Source organism: Vidua macroura, chromosome 4 (assembly GCF_024509145.1).
Source record: "Vidua macroura isolate BioBank_ID:100142 chromosome 4, ASM2450914v1, whole genome shotgun sequence".
Lineage (NCBI taxonomy): Eukaryota > Metazoa > Chordata > Aves > Passeriformes > Viduidae > Vidua > Vidua macroura.
Window position 1 is genome coordinate 42,009,242 of NC_071574.1, and position 20,853 is coordinate 42,030,094.

The 20,853-nt window shown below is 38.1% G+C and overlaps 1 protein-coding gene across 3 annotated transcripts in view; it reads right to left on the reverse strand.

Annotated features, from left to right (window-relative positions):
• The window catches only part of CFAP97 (cilia and flagella associated protein 97), a 29,317-nt gene extending 8,750 nt beyond the window's left edge, over window positions 1-20,567 (reverse strand). The window contains exons 1-4 of one of the 3 annotated variants that reach the window (XM_053976748.1): window positions 20,478-20,567; window positions 9,549-10,423; window positions 9,389-9,460; window positions 395-654 (exon numbers count right to left, since the gene is read on the reverse strand). In XM_053976748.1, the coding sequence (XP_053832723.1) occupies window positions 395-654; window positions 9,389-9,460; window positions 9,549-10,404 (1,188 nt within the window). In that variant the 5' untranslated portion in view covers window positions 10,405-10,423; window positions 20,478-20,567. Of the gene's footprint in view, window positions 1-394; window positions 655-9,388; window positions 9,461-9,548; window positions 10,424-19,974; window positions 20,054-20,252; window positions 20,299-20,477 lie in introns of those variants that run through there. The other 2 variants (XM_053976746.1, XM_053976747.1) reach the window with 2 other exon arrangements.
• Between the last annotated feature and the right edge of the window lie 286 nt (window positions 20,568-20,853).

The following is a 20,853-nucleotide window of genomic DNA, read 5'->3' on the forward strand; positions in this document are numbered from 1 at the left end:
TTGTTTTATTTCATGCAAGCCTGTTTTTGAGAAACTAGTAGTTGTGATGCATGAAGCAGAATGAACAGTCAGACTGCTATCCAGTGCTTTGAGTGTGTTAACAATAACAGTTTTTCCTCTTAAATTAAATGATACCAAAGTAGAGCAAATGCACATAAACTAAAATCTACTTCCATCTGAAAGAAACCCCATCATTAACCTCTCTCCCGGAAATCTAAGAAACTCATCCACATGAACAATTATGCCAACACCACAGTAATGGAAATTATTGAAGACTTACTGCAGTAAATGTCCATGTGCTGCCTCATCAATCTTCTAAGTATTTAGCAACAGCTCATCTGACAAGAGATAGTCCTTCTCAATTTACTGATCCACATTCTCACTCAAAACTTACCAGGTTTTCTCTTTCAATTCTTTGCTGCTCTTTTTGCCTGTTGAGGGCACTGTGGTACAATCTAGGCGGTGGTACAGACACCTTCAACGTGCTGCTTCTCCTTGGCCTTGCAGACTGTCTGGACAGTTCTTTTAGCAACCTCTGGTTTTCCCGATCAATCTGCCTTACTTCTTCATTTGTGAAAGAGTAATTTTTCCTTATTCCTTTAGATGGCTGGTCGATGGTTAGTTTTTGTTCTTTTTTATCCAACTGTAAGAAAGCTTTAAAATAGCAAAAGGTGAAATAAACAAGCAGATTAGAAAACACAGCTTCAGGAACCCAGGACTAAACATAAACTAGAACCAAGAATTAAAACATAAATTAGTATTTAGATGTTTGCACACAAAAAAGTTTTCAACTTTGCTCCCAAGTTTATCTAAAGTATCTATCTCAGTTAAGAGGTAGAATAGATACAATGTTTCAGACAGAAAACTTACACCGGGGAAGCCTGACTCAGAGGCACAAAATGCACTTCCTGAAGTGATTTTGTTGATACTTAACTCCTAAAGCAATTACATCATGTTGGTGGAGGAAATGCAAAGGGAATGATGAAAAGTAAATTTAATGGATGGAGAGAAATGAGTGAGCACATATAACAAAAGGAAAATTACTGAGGCATGGAAATTTAAAATAGTAAGCGAACAACAATAAATCACAATAGTAAGATTTCAAGACAAAGAATGCACACTTAAAAATACACAGCAACTTGATGTGCACAATTGCAAGACAACTGGAAAAGTTCATTCTTAGCCAGAGCCAGCTATATTTATTACAGTTCCACTGGAGCTTTGCTGTTGACCTATTTCTAAGCCTTTGCCTTCTAAAGCTCTGCAGCAGGTCTTCTGGCAACTGCTGTGTAAGAGTTTTGCTGTCATGGTGTTACCCCATCAAACCACTGCATTATCTGTGGTACAGGAATGGCAGTACCTGGTTAGATTAGACAGATTTTTGGAGCTGAGACACAGACAAAAAAGCCTTACTTGTGCCATTCCCCACACTCCCCCAGTATCACAGTGCCTTCAGAAGACATCCCTCGCTCTTACCCCTAGAAGTCCCACACAGGCAAAACAAGCATCCAAAGCAGAAAGGAAAACAAAACAAAACAAAACAAAAACCAAACAGGCAGGCAGTAATATTTCCTTAGCAAACACTTCCGCATTAGCAATCTGTTTGCAAGAGATGTCTGAGGCAGCCTGGCAGCCAAACAGTGAAAAAAAACTCAAATAATGAAGAGCATTTTCTTACTCCAAAATTAAATGGAATATTTCTTGGAGTATCCCAACTGATTTTATTTCAGAATTGATGCAAGTAAATATTGTTACTGTCTTTGAGAAATTTAAGAACAGTATTCAAAATGTAAAACCCAAACACTTACTGAATTTCAACATTCATCTGGAAATTAGTAAACTTGCACTATCAGCATGCTAGCCAATACAGACAAGAACTGTCCCTAGGCAGCTTTGTAAAGTTGCTCACATTAGCAAATTCTGCTTTTGCTTGTCAAGAAAAGATGCAAATTACCTCAAAAACGAGACACAATGCAAACTAGCACAGATCACGTGTGCCAACCAACAAGTTAATGCAATATAAATGTCCTGAAAAATATGTCTACAGTTTAGTAAGTTATTCTCAAAGTAAAACTAGTAAAGCCGTCATCACCATTGGAGGAAACAAACCTGGAACGAGACTCATCTGGATAAGCCTACAAGGGACAAAGAGAAATGCAAAGAAAATAACTAGAGCCGCACAACTCACATCTATCTGCAGCATACATCTCAGTAGAAAATATTTTAGAATGTCTTTATTGGAACAAGCAAAGTCAGCACTGCAGAACACAGCTAGAAGAAATTAAGTTGAACAAACTATCTGAAGATATATTACATAATTGTATTATTATGGAGCTATGAAAGGTAATTTTACCTTTTGCCATATACCTGTAGCATCTCATGGGTTAAAGAGGACTGCATGTCATATGCAAAAGTGGAAATCCAGTTGAAACAAAGAGCGGCTGTTAAACTCAAGTCTTGACCTAGCCTTGTGGCATCAATGCTATTGATGATGAAGTCTATTACAAGAGACATTTAAATTTCTGAATGACTGTCAGCACAAATTTCCAACAATTATTTTGCCTCTGTGGAAGGTGCCAACTAATCAAAAATCAATTTAAAGCAATGGCATTCTGGATAAAGACTTTTTCAGGTACAAATACATGTTTCATGCCTTCACTGGTCAATGACTTTTAATTCACTATTAGATAGCAGGTTATACTTTGGCAAAGACTGTAAATACTTTTGATGTAACTATGAACTATAGCCAGAAAAGAGATTAAAAATGCTTCAAGGTAATTACTTACTACCTATTTTCTGACTTGCTCACTTTTCACTGGTAAACTGCTGTTAGGTGTGATGAAAAAATAAAACCAGAACAATGACATGGAACAAAAGCCTTTCCCTTTTACTCCAAAGCTGGTCAGTAAATGCTACTAGAAACAATGATTCAAGGAACCCTGAAAAAATTGCTACACACAGGGCTCAACAAGCACTGCATTACTTTGTCACTCAGATCTCCAGGGGATAGTGGTATGCAACTTCTGTAGCATTAAACACTCCCTATTTTACCAGAAGCTCTCAGGCAATTAGAATGAATACCTATCTATATACATATCCATGCATTGCTCTACTGGACACTACTTCTTATATACATATGGACAAAATTTTACTAACTTTACTCTCATCTTCCAGCTTCTTCAGTCACATCCCCTCTCAACACACAGACTTTACCTTTTTTCATTCATCTCTTCTTCCTTTCCTTAGCCTTTTTCCTTTGAATATATATCACTTCTACAGTGCTTCATCCACACCTTTTAACACCTCACCACAAAGATAGCCTTTCCCACTTGTGTTAGGCAGGAAGAAACACTTTCTTCAGTATGTTGTTCATTGTTAGCCTCCTTATTATTTATTTATTCTTAATGTAGAAACTGACTTTACTACTGCCAACAGCTTTCTGGCAACTTTTGAGGTTGAGAGCTTGCTAGCAGTCATAATATTGAATTTATCACAACTCAAGAGAAATATATTAATACAGTGAAAGAATTAAGAACACCACAAAGGTTCTGTTGTGAAGTTATTCAGGGAAGCCTTAGCGGACAACTGCCAAAACCCAGTAAATAATCTACAGACAGATGGCTAAATTACAGAAGACTCATTAATTTTGCATGAGAAGTTCAGACCCAATACAACACATGCAGCAGTAAGTGTTTTTTCAAGGGGAGGTAATGAAAATACCAATCTAAAACTCTCCAGTTCCTCAAATGATCTTTTTATTGTTAGCCTTCTAGATGACCCAACAACCCATTTGAAACTTAACAAGCTTTTTGCCGCAACGCTGGTGCAATACACCAAAGCATTGGATCAGGTAACACAGTTTGTTCTTCAAGCTGTTAATTAATTGGAGCTATGTTTTACTTGGTTGAGATCTATGTTCAGGAAGAATTTAATCTGCAAACACCACAGCAAAGCAAACCATAACTTACTGGACCCTACCCATAGATAGTCTTTTTTAAACCACACAAATGCAACGCTGATCTGCATAGGAACTGTGTCACAGGAGTCTAAAGTTTAGTAGAAAAACAAGACAACACAATGCATACTCCATCATTTTTGTGAAAGAGCATCACTAATACTACAGCATGCATGTTCCTAACAAAACAAGCAGAAGAAATCACCACTCCTTAAATGATGTTCAAATAAATCACAGAAGCAATCTAGAAAGCAGTGGGGAAAAACTTCTGTAGGTCCCCCTGAAGCAGGGGTGACATTCTTTCCATGGTTCAGAAGGACACTTCTGACCCCTGAATTTCAAATCAGCAGTAATAATTGCCACTGCTTGCAGTCACCTGACTGAAAATCTGTCCAACCTGCCTCTGCAAAGCACCATTTATACAGCATCATATTCCTATTCTCCACACACTTGCTATGACAGAAAATTAGGTAATCCACAGTACGAATTTATGTCCAATATGCACTGAATGCATACTACCACTCACTGGCAACATTGCTTTCATGGCAAGGACAGTAGGTGTCTAAGTGAGGTCAGCACACGCCCACAAAACCAGAAACAATTCACCATCAATAAGCAAAAAAAAAAAACAAACCAACAACTAAGATACCAAATGCTATTAAATACTGGTAGTATGCTTCAGGTGTTTGAGTTTCATAGTTATTTCAATTACTTAATTCAGCAATGCACCCACACTACTCTTTAATCACAAAGCCTAAGTGTTTGAACGGTTTACCTGACTATTTTTGCAGTGGCCAATGATGACATTAAATAAAACTACAGTTTTAAGGTTATGATTTAAGTTTCTAAAGAGTTTGTAAGTCTTGGAACAATGAAACATGATTTACCTATCATATACATAATCTACCAGTGGGTAATTAGTAATTTAACTAAACCACTAGTTACTTTCATTTAAGGTCAGTCAGACCCTAAATATAATTTGGGGTAGTTGATAAATAAGCACCAGCATTTTCATAACAACTTGCACAGTGTGCAGTCTACTTCTCAGATGCTGGTAAGCAGGAAAATTCCCTGGTATTCACAGGATTTCTATGAAAGCTGGTTTCCATGGAGAGATACCTGACTTTTTTTTAAGGCATAAACAAGCTGTTTATTGCTTTCAACTTCTAAGCATTGAAATAACCTTGCAGAATAAGAAAGGCCAAACCTTATATAAAATACAACTTATAATTAGCAAGTCAAATGCATTAGGACAGGATGATACAGCCATCCTAACCGTATTAAGGCTAAAATCAAAATCATGCATGTTTCAGTGTCTCTTTTGCAATCCCAATATAAATTGCTTCAATGCTTACACTTGACTGATATTTTATTTTATATTGCTACACTACCACATGTGTATCACATTTGAAAAGTACAAAAGGATTAAATAAATCACAGTTCTTCATCAATATATAGCAGCTTAAGAGTGAAACTATTTCCCTGTGGTATCTCTAAACAAATACTTCCTATAACATCCATTACTGCAGGCCACAGTGCTCTTTAAAAGAGATTTTGGAGAATTAAAGATTTGGTGAGTTTTTTTTAAGAAAAGGAGAATGTCCTTTTCAGATAAAATTTTCCCTAGTTAAACATGCTTAAACAGGGCTGCTGGTTATCTCTTGATATCATAAGAAAGATATCTTACAGGTACTAGACTTTTTTTTCCCCATAATTACAAAGTTTCTCATCAACATTGGGGAAGCCAATATCTCTCCATAATCTCACAGATTTTCAATCTCTTTTCAAACTCTAAATATATGACTAAGCTAGCAATTGCTCTTCTATCTCAAAATGAGCTTCTAGGCCTGTGAAAACCAAGCATACGAATACACATACATACAGAAAATTCATTCAAACTCTGAACATACACACTAAATGGAATTCTGCAGACAAGTTATATATGCTTAGTTCAGCTCTACAGTTTGGGTATGTGTATATTGTAGAATCTACTTTAAATTTAGATATGGCTTAGCAGCTTTTCTACAAATACACTAGTTCAGCATGCATGAGCACACAGATAACATATCCCTAAAGAGAACAAAGTTTCAGTTATCAAAACTTGTTCTATTTCCTGAGTGACAAATTATATAAAAAAAAAAGTTGAAGTGATTGCTTCATGTTCAGTTGAAGCCACTATTTAATTTTCTACAATAGCTTTTATTCAGAAACACAGAGCTTTTACTTTCATAATCATGATATTTATATTACAGAGCTTTTCAGAGAGGAACCTCTATTTTAAAAATCTAAGGCATAGAAGAGGTAAAAAGATTTATCAGCACAGAGGTCAGGAGAGCTTCAAGGATAGAACTTCAGTCTGTGGCCAATTGCCCTACTTACCCCACCACACCGCCTCCTCAAGTTAATAATAGCTAATACCATGGATTTAGAGACTAATTCTCAAAGACACTTCTGTAAAATAAGCAGGTCTCAACCCCATTTTACAGAGAAGAAAACACAAAGTACTACATTCTTTAGCACTGCACATACCTCGTGTTATCCTATTGTATTGATACCAAACAAACTTAGATAAAGTGATACAGAGCAATTTTAGCAGACAACTGTTCTGGACTACAGAAATCACAAGATCTCTCTAAAGAGAGAGCAAATCTGTAGCATAATGGGTTGAGATAGATGAGTGCTTAGTTCACACTCATACACTTAACCCATCTCTTTATCTGCATAATAATTACGACATAGGATCAAGCAAAATAGCATCAGAAAATTTTCCAATTTATTTTCTTCCCAGCTTTCTAGCACAATGATTTATGAAATTACCTTCAAAAACAATATTTTACTATCTATTTCTTTGCATTGCCATACTTAATTCCCTTTTTGTGTTCAGATTACTCAAGAGTACAGCAGAGGAAATAACTCCAACATTTTTTATTAGTATGGGTTTAGAATATTGCTTTCTGTTATTAATTTTCTGAAATATCTTTAATGCTTATAGCAAAGTGGAAACATAATGGAATCGCAAAACAATTACATACAAAGATCTATATAACATCATGAAACAACAGAAAAACTGTATTCCTACCTGAAAATTGATAATTAAACCTGCTATCAGCACTACCCATCTAAAAACAATCAAAGTGTAATACAGAACAGGGAGACAATGAGACTTCCAACTAAAACTACATTATTTGTGAGATTTTACCTTATTAAGAAATGCATAAAAGAAAATTTGGCTTTTATCAAGAACAAGCATAGCTTTAGAAATTGTAAAATTTCTAAATGCATCAAATTAATTCTGCTTTAAGATACACAAACCACCTCGCTACCTCTAATAACCAGACTCCTGTGCTAGTCCAAAACTTGTTTGAACAAATTTCTTTCCTTTTTTTTGTTCTTGCAATTCTTTTTTTAATACAAGAGATTCCAGTATTCCTAAATGTATGCACTAGTAATGTGAATAATCATACAACATTAATTACTGTGTGCCCCATAGAAACAACATAGTAACAGATCACATGCAAATTCGCAAGTGTCTGGGGACCTTGGGAAATTAGATGTGTATAACTGCTGTAAATGCTTAGGTCCAGCTATATTACAAGCATATTTGAAAAAAAAAATTAAATAAAATGCTTCATCAGTATAAAGTACTGGAAGAATATTACCCTTTAAAAACAAATCATGATTATTGAAATATTTTTCCATGCACTCTGCAAGCCCAGACCTGTGTTCTCATTTGAAGCAACGTTTATGCCTATGCAGTTCTGATGAACATTTAATGGAGACTGGTGGGTGGGGAAAAATTATTTGCACTTTTTTTCCCCTAACATGTACAAAAAAATCTGCAAGCAATAACTCAGAATAAGATTAGCTCCTATTTTCCCACTAGTTACTTTCCACCATTAATAATTCTGCCCCATTTAAACTTCAAAATGCCCAAACTAATTAAGCTATGTTGTGCTTGCTGATTTAGAGAGGCACTTTGGAGTAATATACATATTAATCAGGAACATTAGCTGCTAGACCATATGAATTCTATTCCTCATTACTCTACCTTTATTGTTGTTATTTAGAACTGGTTTTCAGTTTTGAGAAAAAAGTTCTTCTCCCCAACAGAGATTCATCTCTGAGAATACCTGAGCAATAATACCCATTTGTTTTAGGGAAGAGATGAATCCATTGGTAATCACTGGTTATTAAATAGCTTCTTGCTAACAGAGAACAAATAAGGACATAGGACATCATAATTTCAATTGCCTAGCAACAATTCTTCTGACATCATGTTTTGACAACTGGTTGGAATTGTTTCTAGTATGAAAGAATGACTGAAGCACAAGGACTGTCAGGGATGAGAAAAAGCTCTACCCTTTTTGATGGCTAGCATTGCTTTTCTTAACATCATAACTTCCTTACAAGTAAAATCTCAGTTTTTACTTATAAACAAGTTAAACCATGTGTACAGTACATTCTAAATCCTTATTCACTAGAAGCTCAGTCTGGCAAGGTGCAAAGTGAAGAAACACAACACATGCAGTTTTAGTTGTGCCAGGCTTACTTCAACACAGCAAACCCGGCTTGGAATATATCAAACCTAAACTGCAAGAGGCTTTCCTCACTTGAGATCAGCAAATTTCTTGACTCAAGCCTTTTTTATTCCACAGATTTCAGTACTGAAAACTCTGGGCCATGAAAACAAATGCAAAAGCACCATGTAGAACTTAAAATATGCCCATGAGATCATCCAGGTCATTCTCACCCCATATAATGAAGGTGTGCAATGAATAGAGGGAAGGAGATTGCAAATTTTCTTAGGCTTCATTATTAAGATTTTTAAAGTCTATTAGTCAGAAGCAACTACTCGAGTTTTAGTAAAGATTATCTGCTATATTTCTTTTTAAAATACCTTTACTCAACCGATAGTATTTTAGAAGGTAGACAGAAAATAATTTCAAATACTTTTGTTTAATTATCAAAAAGGTACTAGAAGTTTAAGTATATGAATACCATTTATAAGGCAATGAAATTGTGCATTGTCTTTCAGTTTTGGAGGTTGATAATCCAGACTTTCAACAGAAAGGTTGATGTTTTAATTTAGATATTAAATAGTGCCATAGTCCAGTACACCTTAAAATGCATGTGCAGTTTTATTGTCCAATTTATTAATATATAAAATCTTTTTTAGATTCACCCTATCTGAGTATCTTGCTTCTAGGTATATGCAAACCAATGCATGCTTCTTTTCTCTACTGCAGAATCAGTACTATTACACAGAGAAGAATTCAAAGAATTAGATCAATACCACTTAAACAGCAACCAGTTTTAACAATACACATGGCATATGAAAACCCCACTCTCTCTGTGTATTAGAACACAGCTGTTCTCAACAACTGGCAGATGTTATATTTTTATAAACATACAAAAAAGTTTATAAAAATTCACCTTTCAGAAGCTGATTCAGGTCCATGGCATCATGCAATACTTTTCGACTATATCTGCGATCAAACTCGGAATCTAATGAAAAAAATACAGATATAAGATTGAATTTCCCAGCCCTATAGGTTTTGCACATTTAGTGTTGTAATTAAATTCTCCAAATTACCATATAATTCTTGGTTCACATTTTCCTGTCTCTTTACTTTTAGTTTCTTATCATTTGATGCTACAAATTCAAAAGACTGGATAGGACTGATGTCTGGAGTTGACAGAGGTGTTACGTCAGTCACTGTGTCTTCAGATTCCTCCATGTCATCACCAAGCTTTGCTTTTCCTTCTGCTAATTTCATTGTTGACTTGAATTTTTGTTTTGGAGACAGAAGAGCATTTCTACAAGCATTCCTTTTTGGGGAAGAATGAGATAAATCTGATAAACAGCTATCAGAATCTGTGTCAGAACCATCTGTATCTGAGCTTGAGGATGATGATGAGGAGGATGAGGAGGAAGAAGAAGAAGAGGAGGAGCTGATAGTATATTTTTTGCTAGCCTTTTTTATGTTGTTTGGTTGCTTAGCTGACTTTGGTCTAACCTGTTTTTTGTCATCATCACTACTATCTTCTTCATCTGTATAGTAATCTTCTTCACCTTCTTTAACTATTTTAGGAATTCCAGCAGGAACAATCTCCTCTGTTCCTCTACTTGCTGCAGGTGTTACTCCAGATGTACCTGCATTCTCTGCAACTGGAGAAACTGTCAAAGAGGAAGCATCTTCAATAGGATCTTTGCTGTTTTCTAGGGACTGATCCCTTTGCAAATCTATCTGCTTTTCTTCACTTTTCTCCTCACAACATTTTTCATCCTTTGCATTAGAAACCAGATCAGTGTCTGCAATAGCTGCCTTTGTACTTCCTTTCTCTATATATTCACCATTTTCTTCAGCTTTCTTTTTCTCTTCCTCAAAGTCACTGTCAAAGAAGGCATGATCCACTTCACCATCTGATATGTCTTCAAAGCGATCCATAATGAATATGAAGTGCCACCTGCAAGCATCAGAAAACATTTCCAAATATTTGTGTAAAAACAGATCCAAATACACTTTCAGTATAATAGTTTTGCTCTTCATTCTTTTAGCTCTAGTAATTTATAATTCTGCAATTAATTACCTGAAGTTGCTAGAGGCAATTCCATAGTGAGCTCAGTAAAAAAATTAGTGCCACCTTATTGCACATAGCTCATATGTTAGACCAGAAAGCTTTACTTAAGCCAATCCATCACAATTTCAAATCTACTACTTCTAAGCAAATGTGTCAAACACCTCAGTGGCTAAAAAATCTTAACTATTACAAACAAGCAATTAACGTGTGTTATTTTTTCCCTTTAAGGTAGAGCCATTTGAAGCTAGAGCCACTTAGGGGCTATCATTACTTGGAATTTTATATTGTAAACCATATTTGTATACAGTGATCACCATCTTGGCTGACACAACCATACACACTGCAGACTTTCAGTACTTAAAATTAGGAGAAATTTCAATTTACATCGAAAAAGCCATAGCTCCATGGTTAAATTGTGACAGATCCACATGTGTCAGTGTTCGTGTTTTAGTGTGGACAAGGAGCCTGCTTTTCATGGCAGTCTTCTGTAACTCACACTCTACAGCACAGGAAGGAAACTTAATTCTTTCAGATGAACCTAGACTTTAAAAAGTGTGATCCAGGCATTTAAACCAGAAGTTACCATTCAGTCCATGGGACTAGATCATGGCTAGTGCAAATACATAATACTGCAGACATCAGGGTTAACCATTATGTTCTATAAATCTACTCCTGTTATGTCCTACTTCTTACAGAATTTTATGGTGTTTGATCTTATGCATGTGGCAGGAGGATACAAAAGTTTCCACTCATTAGTAGTATATATATACAGGCTTAAAATAAAAAATCGAAACACACCACAAACAAAATTAGCCAGTACCAAAGACTACCAGTCCCATCTAGCCATAGGCACTTTTCTCCTACTCTTTACAACAGATTTCACTGTTAAAACAATTTAGTAAGCTACAATGAATAAATATGTAACAAAGATAAACACAAAGACAGTGGAAGCAACTATACAAGGCCAGAGAACCAGAATATTTTACAAAATGGATGGTCTCCCTTAAACCACATATAGTTTGTTCCTATGGCAAACAAAGGTAGAAAAAAGGAAAACCTTTCCAGGAAAGGTTCTAGCTAAAAATGACTTAAAAATAAAGAATTTTTAAAGGTCACTCACATATTTTGCCACTTCTCAAATAATACTGGGTTTAGAGGAATTGAAAATATGCTCCTCAAATCACAACATAAAACCAGAAAGTCTGGAATCTCCTATGGTTTTAAGAATCACAAAGCCAAAGAACTGAAAGGAGACTTATAGATGTTGTATAAAGATGAAAACAGTTTTAGGCAACAGAAGCAGAGATCAATTTTCAGGACCTCAAAGATAACTCTCTAAAGCACCTAGGTCTTCAAAGAGCAACAAAACAACGGAGTAAAACACTTTTGGAAACACAGATATCCAGCAAGTTAAAGTCTTGAACAAGAACAGGCACTAGCCATCATGAGACACCACCCTGCTGCTTACAGAATATTTCATCTGCCTCTTAATCCTGGCAGGGTGGTCCATTAGAGACACCCCTCAGGATGACTGCCTTGTTGGCCACGTCTCTGGTTCTCACTCACAGGCACTCAGCCTTATCATCACTTATCTTTGAGCTCTACACAGTTGAAATACTCCCTAATGTAGAAGGTCACCCCACCACCTCTCCTTCTTTGCATGTCCCTTCTGAGGAGCTTATAACCATCCACTGAACTGGTCCAGCCATGACAATCACCCCATCACGTTTCCATGATAGTCATGGCTTTCCCACAGCACCATGGCTTCTGCCTCCTCCTGGTTTTTACCCATCCTGTGTGCATTGGTGCAGATGCACTACAGCTGGGCTATTGGTTCCACCCATCGTGTCACTTCTTGTGATACCTGGCTTCAGGCAGCTTGTATAGCCTGCAACATGCAACTATTGTGTGAATTCCTTAAAGTTTTTCTTGAGCAGCTTCCTAAAAGGATAATACATTTTAATATATAAAAATATGCATAATAGAAAAATAAAAAACAATCAGAAGAATAACACATTATCTAAATTTAATTTTCTACCTCATGTAATCTAAACCAGAAGGGAACAAAACCTGTATAGACCATGAATTATTTATTTATTTGTTTATTATTTATTTAGCAAGTACAACTTGAACAAAGCCAACTCTATTAAGAAAATTAATATAGGAAGTAGAGTTTAAAAATAAAATCCTTTCTTGTCCATGATGAAAGGCTTTTATTACTTAAGGAACCAGAATGTCTCCAGCTCATAATTATTATGAAATATTATGACTGATTGGTAAAAGCAGGCATGTAGTGTATTTCACTAGTCTCAAACACAGATTTGAAATAATGTTAGCACTGCTGTATACATAAGAGCATAAGGGGCTAAAGCAAAAAGGTTTGCAGGTGGGTGCAGACAAACTAGGAAAGTTTAATATAGCTGAAAACTTTAGCATAGCTTAAAATATAACATTTTGTTGAGGTGCAATCACATCCATGTATTTTTAGTTCATGTAATGCTAGGCCTGCAAAGGAAACTGAACTAACAGTATCTTATTGGCTATAATGTGTAGTCACACCACGTCTTCTCAGATGACTCTTCTGAACACAGTCTCTGACGTGAGGATGGGATTTAACTCAAAACAAAAGGGCAGTGTAGAGCTGGCAAAAGGTGATAAAAGATAGCAACAAGCTTGTACATTCCTTTCCATTAATGCCAGCCAGGGAGCACACATCTTCCCACTCTACATGATTCAGGAACAGCTCACCTGCCAGTGGGCTGTTTCCTAGGAAGACTGAGACAAAACTGCTTTGCAGACAGTGACCGCCAGTACAGGAGAGATCATTTAGCAGTCTGGTCCTGCCCTAGGAGCAGCAGTCATTCTACTGACAAATGCATATTCCACTCCTCTGCTACAAGTCCCTAACAATTTTAGCTTTCATCTTAATGGGAAACCAACATGCCATGTCTCTCACTGTCAATCATTCACAAACTTAAGATGAATTAATTTTGTCATTTACAATAAAAACAAACAAGAGGAAATAAACAAAGAGATTGTATTCTTAGATCCTATTCCATTCCTGCATCCAGAGTGCAACAGAGCTGGAATTTGCCAAGACAATGCAATACAGAAGAGGTAATTTGGCCGATAAAGTATGCCTAAATCAATAAATTGGTTCTGTTTACAATTTCACACACATTTATATACAACACAGTGTAATTTTACTTCTGTAAGAAATACAGAGTTCTGCTATGTTGCCTGTTTTTAAAACACAGAGTCAACAAGTGACACTCTGAAATTCCAAAAAAGCTGTCATTACAGTCAAATACCTACCATTAACTGCTAATTTTAGTAGCTACTGTATTTATTTACAAAAAAAATGACATGCTTTTTGTGGCTTTCTGTCATGAAACCCTCTAACACAAGCCTGATCAACAACAAAGAGCAGGCTGGCCATTAATTATTTGCCAGATCTTTTTTTGCTGTAATATTCTTCTCCCCATGTAATTCTCCACCTCTCACCCCATTTTTCTTGGAACAGTAACAATCACTCATTACCACAGCCAAGCGCACCCTTTTGTCTTTGTCTCTTTCTCAATGCAGCTCTTCCTAGGTTAGGAAGAACTACTTTATACCACTTTTTAATCCCTTCAAGCTTGACCCATTTAAGGTCAGAAAGCAGTGGCCAAGCAGCCAAGGTGAACATGCAGTCTGGCTGTCAGGGCTTTAGAGACCCACACTTTCTCCTCAGAGGGTTGACACACAGAGTCTGACTACCTACAGAGAGCACATCCACATTCTCCCCAGCAAGAAGAAAGACCACACAGCTCCTGCACAGGTCAACCACTGCCTGCTGCTGCACTACCCAAAGAACAAAGCAGCATTTTGACATCCTCCTCCATGTCAAAAAACAGATCAAGACCCTAATCACACTAAGCGTATTGTTTATCCCCAGCCAACTACAGCACCACCTGAAATATTTTTGTAGGCAATGCCTAAGAGCAGGCCATTAGGCATAACTGCAATTTGAAGTATCTTCTACAAAGGTAGGATGGTACATAAAAAGTCATGTAATGATGATACAGACTTAGATGTGGGTTTGTGTTTCAACATCTCCTGCCTTTTGAAAACATTTTTGCATGTCAGAAACAAATACTTACAAAGTACATTAAGCACCCAGTGAAAGACTTGAGGTGTTTTAAACTTGGTTAAACATTGAAGTTATCCACTAAATCTTTCACTTTTTAAAATGCACACCATCTGAAACTTGTGCATCCAAGAGTACTGAAATAAATCATAGAAGAAAAAAAAATCAACATTCAGGTACAATGAATGTTGTACAGTGATCAACTTTCTTTTAAGCATTCTACTTTAATAATCAAGGAATAGAATGATTTATATGGAGAGGACAACTGGGGTTTTTTCTTGATCTTGTAACATAAAAATTCCTAGCATGCAGACAACCATGCTCCAAGGAAAGCTGTTTTTCCCTATCTGGTAACATACAGATTCCTAGCATGTAGGACACCACACTCTGAGTTTGCACGCTATGCATCCTCTGAAGGGCCTAAATGCTTTCATAACATCGTAAGATTCTGGTATTTAATAGAAGGGGAAAACAAGACCTTTACACATCCTAGGGGCTGAATAAGAAATGTCTGATGTTACTGTGTACATCTGCTGATGTACTGTGCACAAATGTCTGATGTTACTGCATCCTGTACATCACCGCAAAGGCCATAATCCAGCACAGCTATGGTACACTCAAGGTGAGTCAACAGTATGTTTAGAGCAATAAAAAAGAACAGACATCATATTAGGATGTATTAAAAAACATGTAAAGTATCAGAAGCAGTATAATATTGTATTTAGCTCCATCATGGCACCTTCTGTTTTAGGGTTGAAAGTGTTTTAGGTTGAAAGTGTTTTAAATAAAAGACTTATACTACCAATGGTACGTGTTCTTTATGGCACTCCAAAATCTTCTGATTCTACATTCTCGTTATTTCCCCTCTGGGGCTCCTACCCCCCTAAACCTGCTGACTGCCAAATTGTCTCTTGTATGGTGAACTTGGGAGAAGTTGAAAATGCTAAAGGAACCACACCTGGCTCCTTCCCCCTCCCTTCCTCATTTTTGGCTGAAGCTTAAAAAAAAAAACCCAGCAAACAAACAAAAAAAAACAAATTTGAAAACATCTAGAAGAGAGCAGTAAAAATGTTAGGATGAGAAAAGTTCTACTTTTGGGGGTTTGTTAGTTCAAAAGAGGGGAAACACGAGAAAACACAAGTCTTAAAATCTGTGTGACAAACCACACATATTCAGCCCTATTTACCTCCTCTTAAATTAAAGCTTTCATATTTGTTAGTAAGAACAATAAAGTATGCAAAGGAAGAAATATAGCTCTTAGGAAACTACTTCACTTAAGTGAAACCCCTTATGAATGAAACAACCAGTATCTTTAGCAGACATTCTGATTTTCCAAGCTCAGAGCACAATAACTGCTACAGCTGTTCTGCATCCTTAGTTCTCTCTGCTGGACACAATGGAAGGATTTTCCCCTGTATGCTCTAGGATATAGTTTATTAACTCCCAAAAGTATGACACATTAGCCCTCAGAACAGCAGTTCTGTCTCAAACAGGTAGGCTCACTGGAGATGCTTCAAAGTACTCTTGAGTCTTCGAAAAAGACTTGCAACAGAAAGTCCCGAGTCTCACAGCCATTTCAAGTAAGAACTCAGTTCAGCCAATGGGCACTAGAAAATCCTGGAACACAGTCAACTGCCATCCTGGTTAGAGCAAATGAAGCACATGAGCACTAAAGAGCCCCAGATAGCTGCTTGGCAAAGGCTTTCAAGTTAATGTACAAGGCAGGGAGGAGAGAGAACAGGCAGAAATGGGGTGGGGAGGGGGGGAAGAAAAAGGGGGAAGAAAAAATATTTCCTCTTGAGCCAAAAATAAGCCATTCCCCTACTGTGAAAAGCTGCAATACATTATGCTGAGACGCATGTCTCTGTAGCTCCAGGACTTCAAGCATAGAAACACAATAAATATTTGTTCTTCAGGCTCTTCAGTAAAGATCACCTTGTGACCTCTTGAGCAGAAAGGCTGGGTCAGAGAATACTGAAGTTAAATGATGGGAGTGATGATGGTCATCAGGTCTGCCTAAACAGACCACAGCTACTCACTCATTGCTGAGAATCCCAAGAAAATTACTTGCAAACCCTCTAAACCCAGGAAGAAAAGAACTAGCTTACAATGGAAGGCCTTCCACTTCTACAAGCATAAGTGACACCACCCACACTGAAGTCTCATGGGACTGCTGCCAGACAATTTCCTACTACCTGGAAGAGTCCCAACTTCAGCCACCTCAAAGCCTAAAAGGCAGCAAGTGGCTAAGGGAAAACTGGTCACTGGTATTGAGCTTTCCCAAAAGCAACCCACAGCCTATATCTTTTGATAATATAGAACAGGTACGAAAAGCCCAGAGAAGGACAGACTCTACTGCCAGGCATCGATGCTGAAGAGCAAAGCAAAGGTCCAGCTTTGTTTTCCCACTCCTTCTATACTGGTACATATCTATGAAGAGTATTTCTGTCTGATATCAAGATTTAAATCTGGGGGCAACATGTATTCAACCAGGCTATCCACAACTGAAGGGGGAGAGTCTGGCACCGCAGTTCAAAACTGCATGCAAGAAAAAGGAAAACTGCTCTTATTAACCAAAGCTTCAGCATATCTGCCATGTAAAGGATGGAGTTACATTTGCCAGTCCTGAAACAGATGGCAGGACAATAAAGGAATCAAATACACCACAAACTACTGATGGAGATAAATCACAGCAGATAAATCACAGCATATTTCTGAATATCAGGCCATCTCTACCAAGTGGGACAACACGCGAACTATCTCCCACTACACAAATGCCCATTGAGCTACACGTGTTTTCATGCTTCTTACAAGTTTAGTGTGCTTAGTGACTTGACTAGACAAATAGGTGTGTCGTTAGCAGTTCCTTTAACTGTTTGCATAGAAGTGCTTCAACACGCATCAAATAGTCCTGAGCTTCTGGAAGAATTTCCTTCATAAGGCCCTCCATCACAAGATGTGCTTATTACCACAGTTTAAAACACACACATACAGTTTTACAGATGCAACAATTACATTTGCCACAACAACTGAAAATACGATGCAATTTTTAATTTTCAGTGTATATATTTCTATATAAAAAGAACAAGCACTGCCTGGTACAGATGAGCAGGAGAAAGCACAGAAATTCTGTCACTAAATCAGTATAGAAAGAGCTGCTTCAAAAAATATCACTTAGGAAGAGTCTAAATATATTTCTGTTTCCTCAGAATGTGTGTAAGAGGCAAATGACGAAAAAGCCTCTTGAGATAATCTCTTGCATTATATTTTTGTGACTTGTTCCTTTCTTCAGATGAGAAGATATATCAAATATGGAAAAGCAGGTAAGATGTTGAAACAGACAGTTCTATTAAATTCAACATAACATGGATTTCCTGGAGTTCCAGTGTTTATTATTACAATGAAACACTTCAAGAATCACAAATACTCATTACTGAATTGTGACTTACGCATCAATTGAAATTGGTGGATGGAAAAATAACGCAGCCAAGGAACACAGACCATGTTTTAGACCACTACTATCACCAGTCTTGGTCAAACATAACATCAGGAAGCAAAGAATGAAACAGCTTTAAGAAAAATCTCTGGTGGAAGCAGTAAGGTAAGCATCTATCTCCCATGAATTTAGGGAATACCTAGGCTCACCTAGGATCCAGCTCACTTTCAGATTCTTACTTCTAAGCTTCAGGTGTAATATTATGTCATCTGAAAGGGCAGACCTTAAAAAGCTTGCAGATGATCCTGTCACCTATGCCACAGATGACCACATACTACCCATCCTACAAAATCTGTACTTTTACAAAGTTAAAGTACCTGGGTTAAGCCTTTCAATTAGCCAGCTGCATTCAAAGTCTCAATGGGCTTAGCAGTCCTGATGGCCCTCTGAGCCCATGTAAATCTTATGAAGAAACACAGGGCCTTCTGAATGCCCTTCTAAAAACAGGCAAGCACAAAACCAAAACAAAAATCTCAGTAGGTCATAACATCTTTAAGCACCAAGAAAAGGAATAGAATGTCCCCAAATTCAGTAATTTTTTAAGTCCTTTTCTCTCGTTTCTATCCCAAACCATTAAAGTATTATCTAGGTTTAGAAAACCAAAAGAACAACATATGCACTACAGAAAAAAAAAAAACAAAAAAAACCCAAACAAAGCATGAAGAAGTGTTGGAAGAGATTGAAGCATTCCAGAAGCAGAGTCCAAAGCTCTGACATCTATATTTTTAAATGCCAATTATTTCGCAAACCCATTCTTAAGCTTACTTATTTTCAGCAACAACAATTTTAGTCTTCAAATAACTCCACTGAAGAATTTAACTTTGTGGAACTTTGTTCTCTCTCAACTGACAATTCCAGAAATCACTTTCTATCCAAAAAAGAGAGATTAACTATTTTTTCAAAGAAGCAAAAATGTGTACAATGCATTCTATTCACTATATTGAGCACCTCACTAGAGACAAAAGCAGGGATGCAAAAGAAATTTAGCACTGCGGTTTCTATTACATTCATTCCATCCTACATTTTTATCCTGTTTTTTTTATGAATCCTGCATAGAAATTTTAACCACCCAATTTAAAAATATGTACACGTCCAAATGCAAACAGTAGATTTTTTTTTCTATTATATAGTAAGAATATAAAAGTACAAGTATTTGCATACTATAATTAAACCAGTTTTCAAAAAACTGTTTGGAAAGGAAAAACTTCCACCAGGCATAAAGATTATGACTTTAAATTAAATTGTGCCATATGCCATGCTGAACTACATTTTAAAATGCTGTGAAAACTCCAGAAAAAAAACCCTAATGTTTGACAAAGACAACATATATTGCATTTTGTTGTAGCATCTCACTGAGTCTCTTTCAAATTAATTCAGTTCTCTGCTCCAGGAGACCAGGTTTCAGAACTACCTTATTTGTGATTTCCAACCTAATCCAGAGGGGCAAAAAGATTTGGTGGCTAGTTATTTTTGCAAACTACAGCCCCACTTTGGGAGCCATTACTGCAGAACACAGTCCTGGGCTGGGTAAGAGGGAGTTACACGTGAGTTCTGAGGAAAATGTGGAAATGTGACTCTTGCGATGATTAACACGCTCGAGGCAAGCTGTTTGCAATAATCATTCCAGCTGACTTAATTCCCACCAATTAAGCCCAACCAAAACATCCCTCTGAACTCTATCTGGGCATCACTGCAACGTGTCTCTCAAAGTCCGCTAACTTTAAGGATAGCACACACGACCTGGTAACTCTCTCCCAGAGCCAACAACTACGGCGACAACGAGGGCCGGTGTCTCAGAACGGAGTCTCCCACCTCTTTTCCGATCTCCCCGAGGAGCAAAGCGGGCAGGCAGGGCAGTGATGCGGGGCGGAGCACACGTCTCGGGGCGGCACGACCAAACTCTGGCAGCTCAACGCCAGCCCCAGCCCTGCAAAGGCAGCGCGCACGACGCGCTCGGGGGACACCTACGTGCGCGTCGCTCAGGCAGAGGCGCGAGTAGGAAGACAGCTAATTAAAACAAAATTATTTTTTAATTTATATAATGGTTAAAAGGAATGCATATGTACACACGAACAAAACATGTCTCCCACCTTGTTTCGGGGAAGAATTACCGCAGACGGGGGAGGAACATGCCCGTCGTTCCCAACCGCCCCCAACCGCCACCCGGCACCTTCCGTGGCGAGAAGGCACCGCAGGCCCGACCACCCGGCCGGCAACCCAGGAAGAAGAAGCAGCAGCAGCGGCCGCTGGCCCCCTTGGCCCCTTTCTGCCGGCTTTGTTGTGGCAACCGCGCAGGCAGCCGGGCAGATACTCACAGGCACGGGAGGAGAGAGAGCGAGGAGAGCCGGGGAGGCGGGAGCTGCGCAGCGCTCAGGCCGCTCCCTCGCTGCCGCCCCGCTCCTGCGCAGCCCCGGCCGGCCCCGCGCGCCGCCGGGCGGGGAGAGGCGGCGCCTCAGCGGGGCGGGAAGGGCGCCGGGACCTCCCGTGGGAGGGGCCCCTCAGGCGCGGGCTCTCCACAGAATCACAGAAACCAGGAGGTTGGAAGAGATCTCTGAACCTCCAACCTCTGACCGAACACCACCGTGTCAACCAGACCACGGCACTAAGTGCCACGTCCAGTCTTTCCTGAAATACCTCCAGCGACCGTGGATCCACCGTCTCCCTGAGCAGCCTGTTCCAATGTCTGATCAC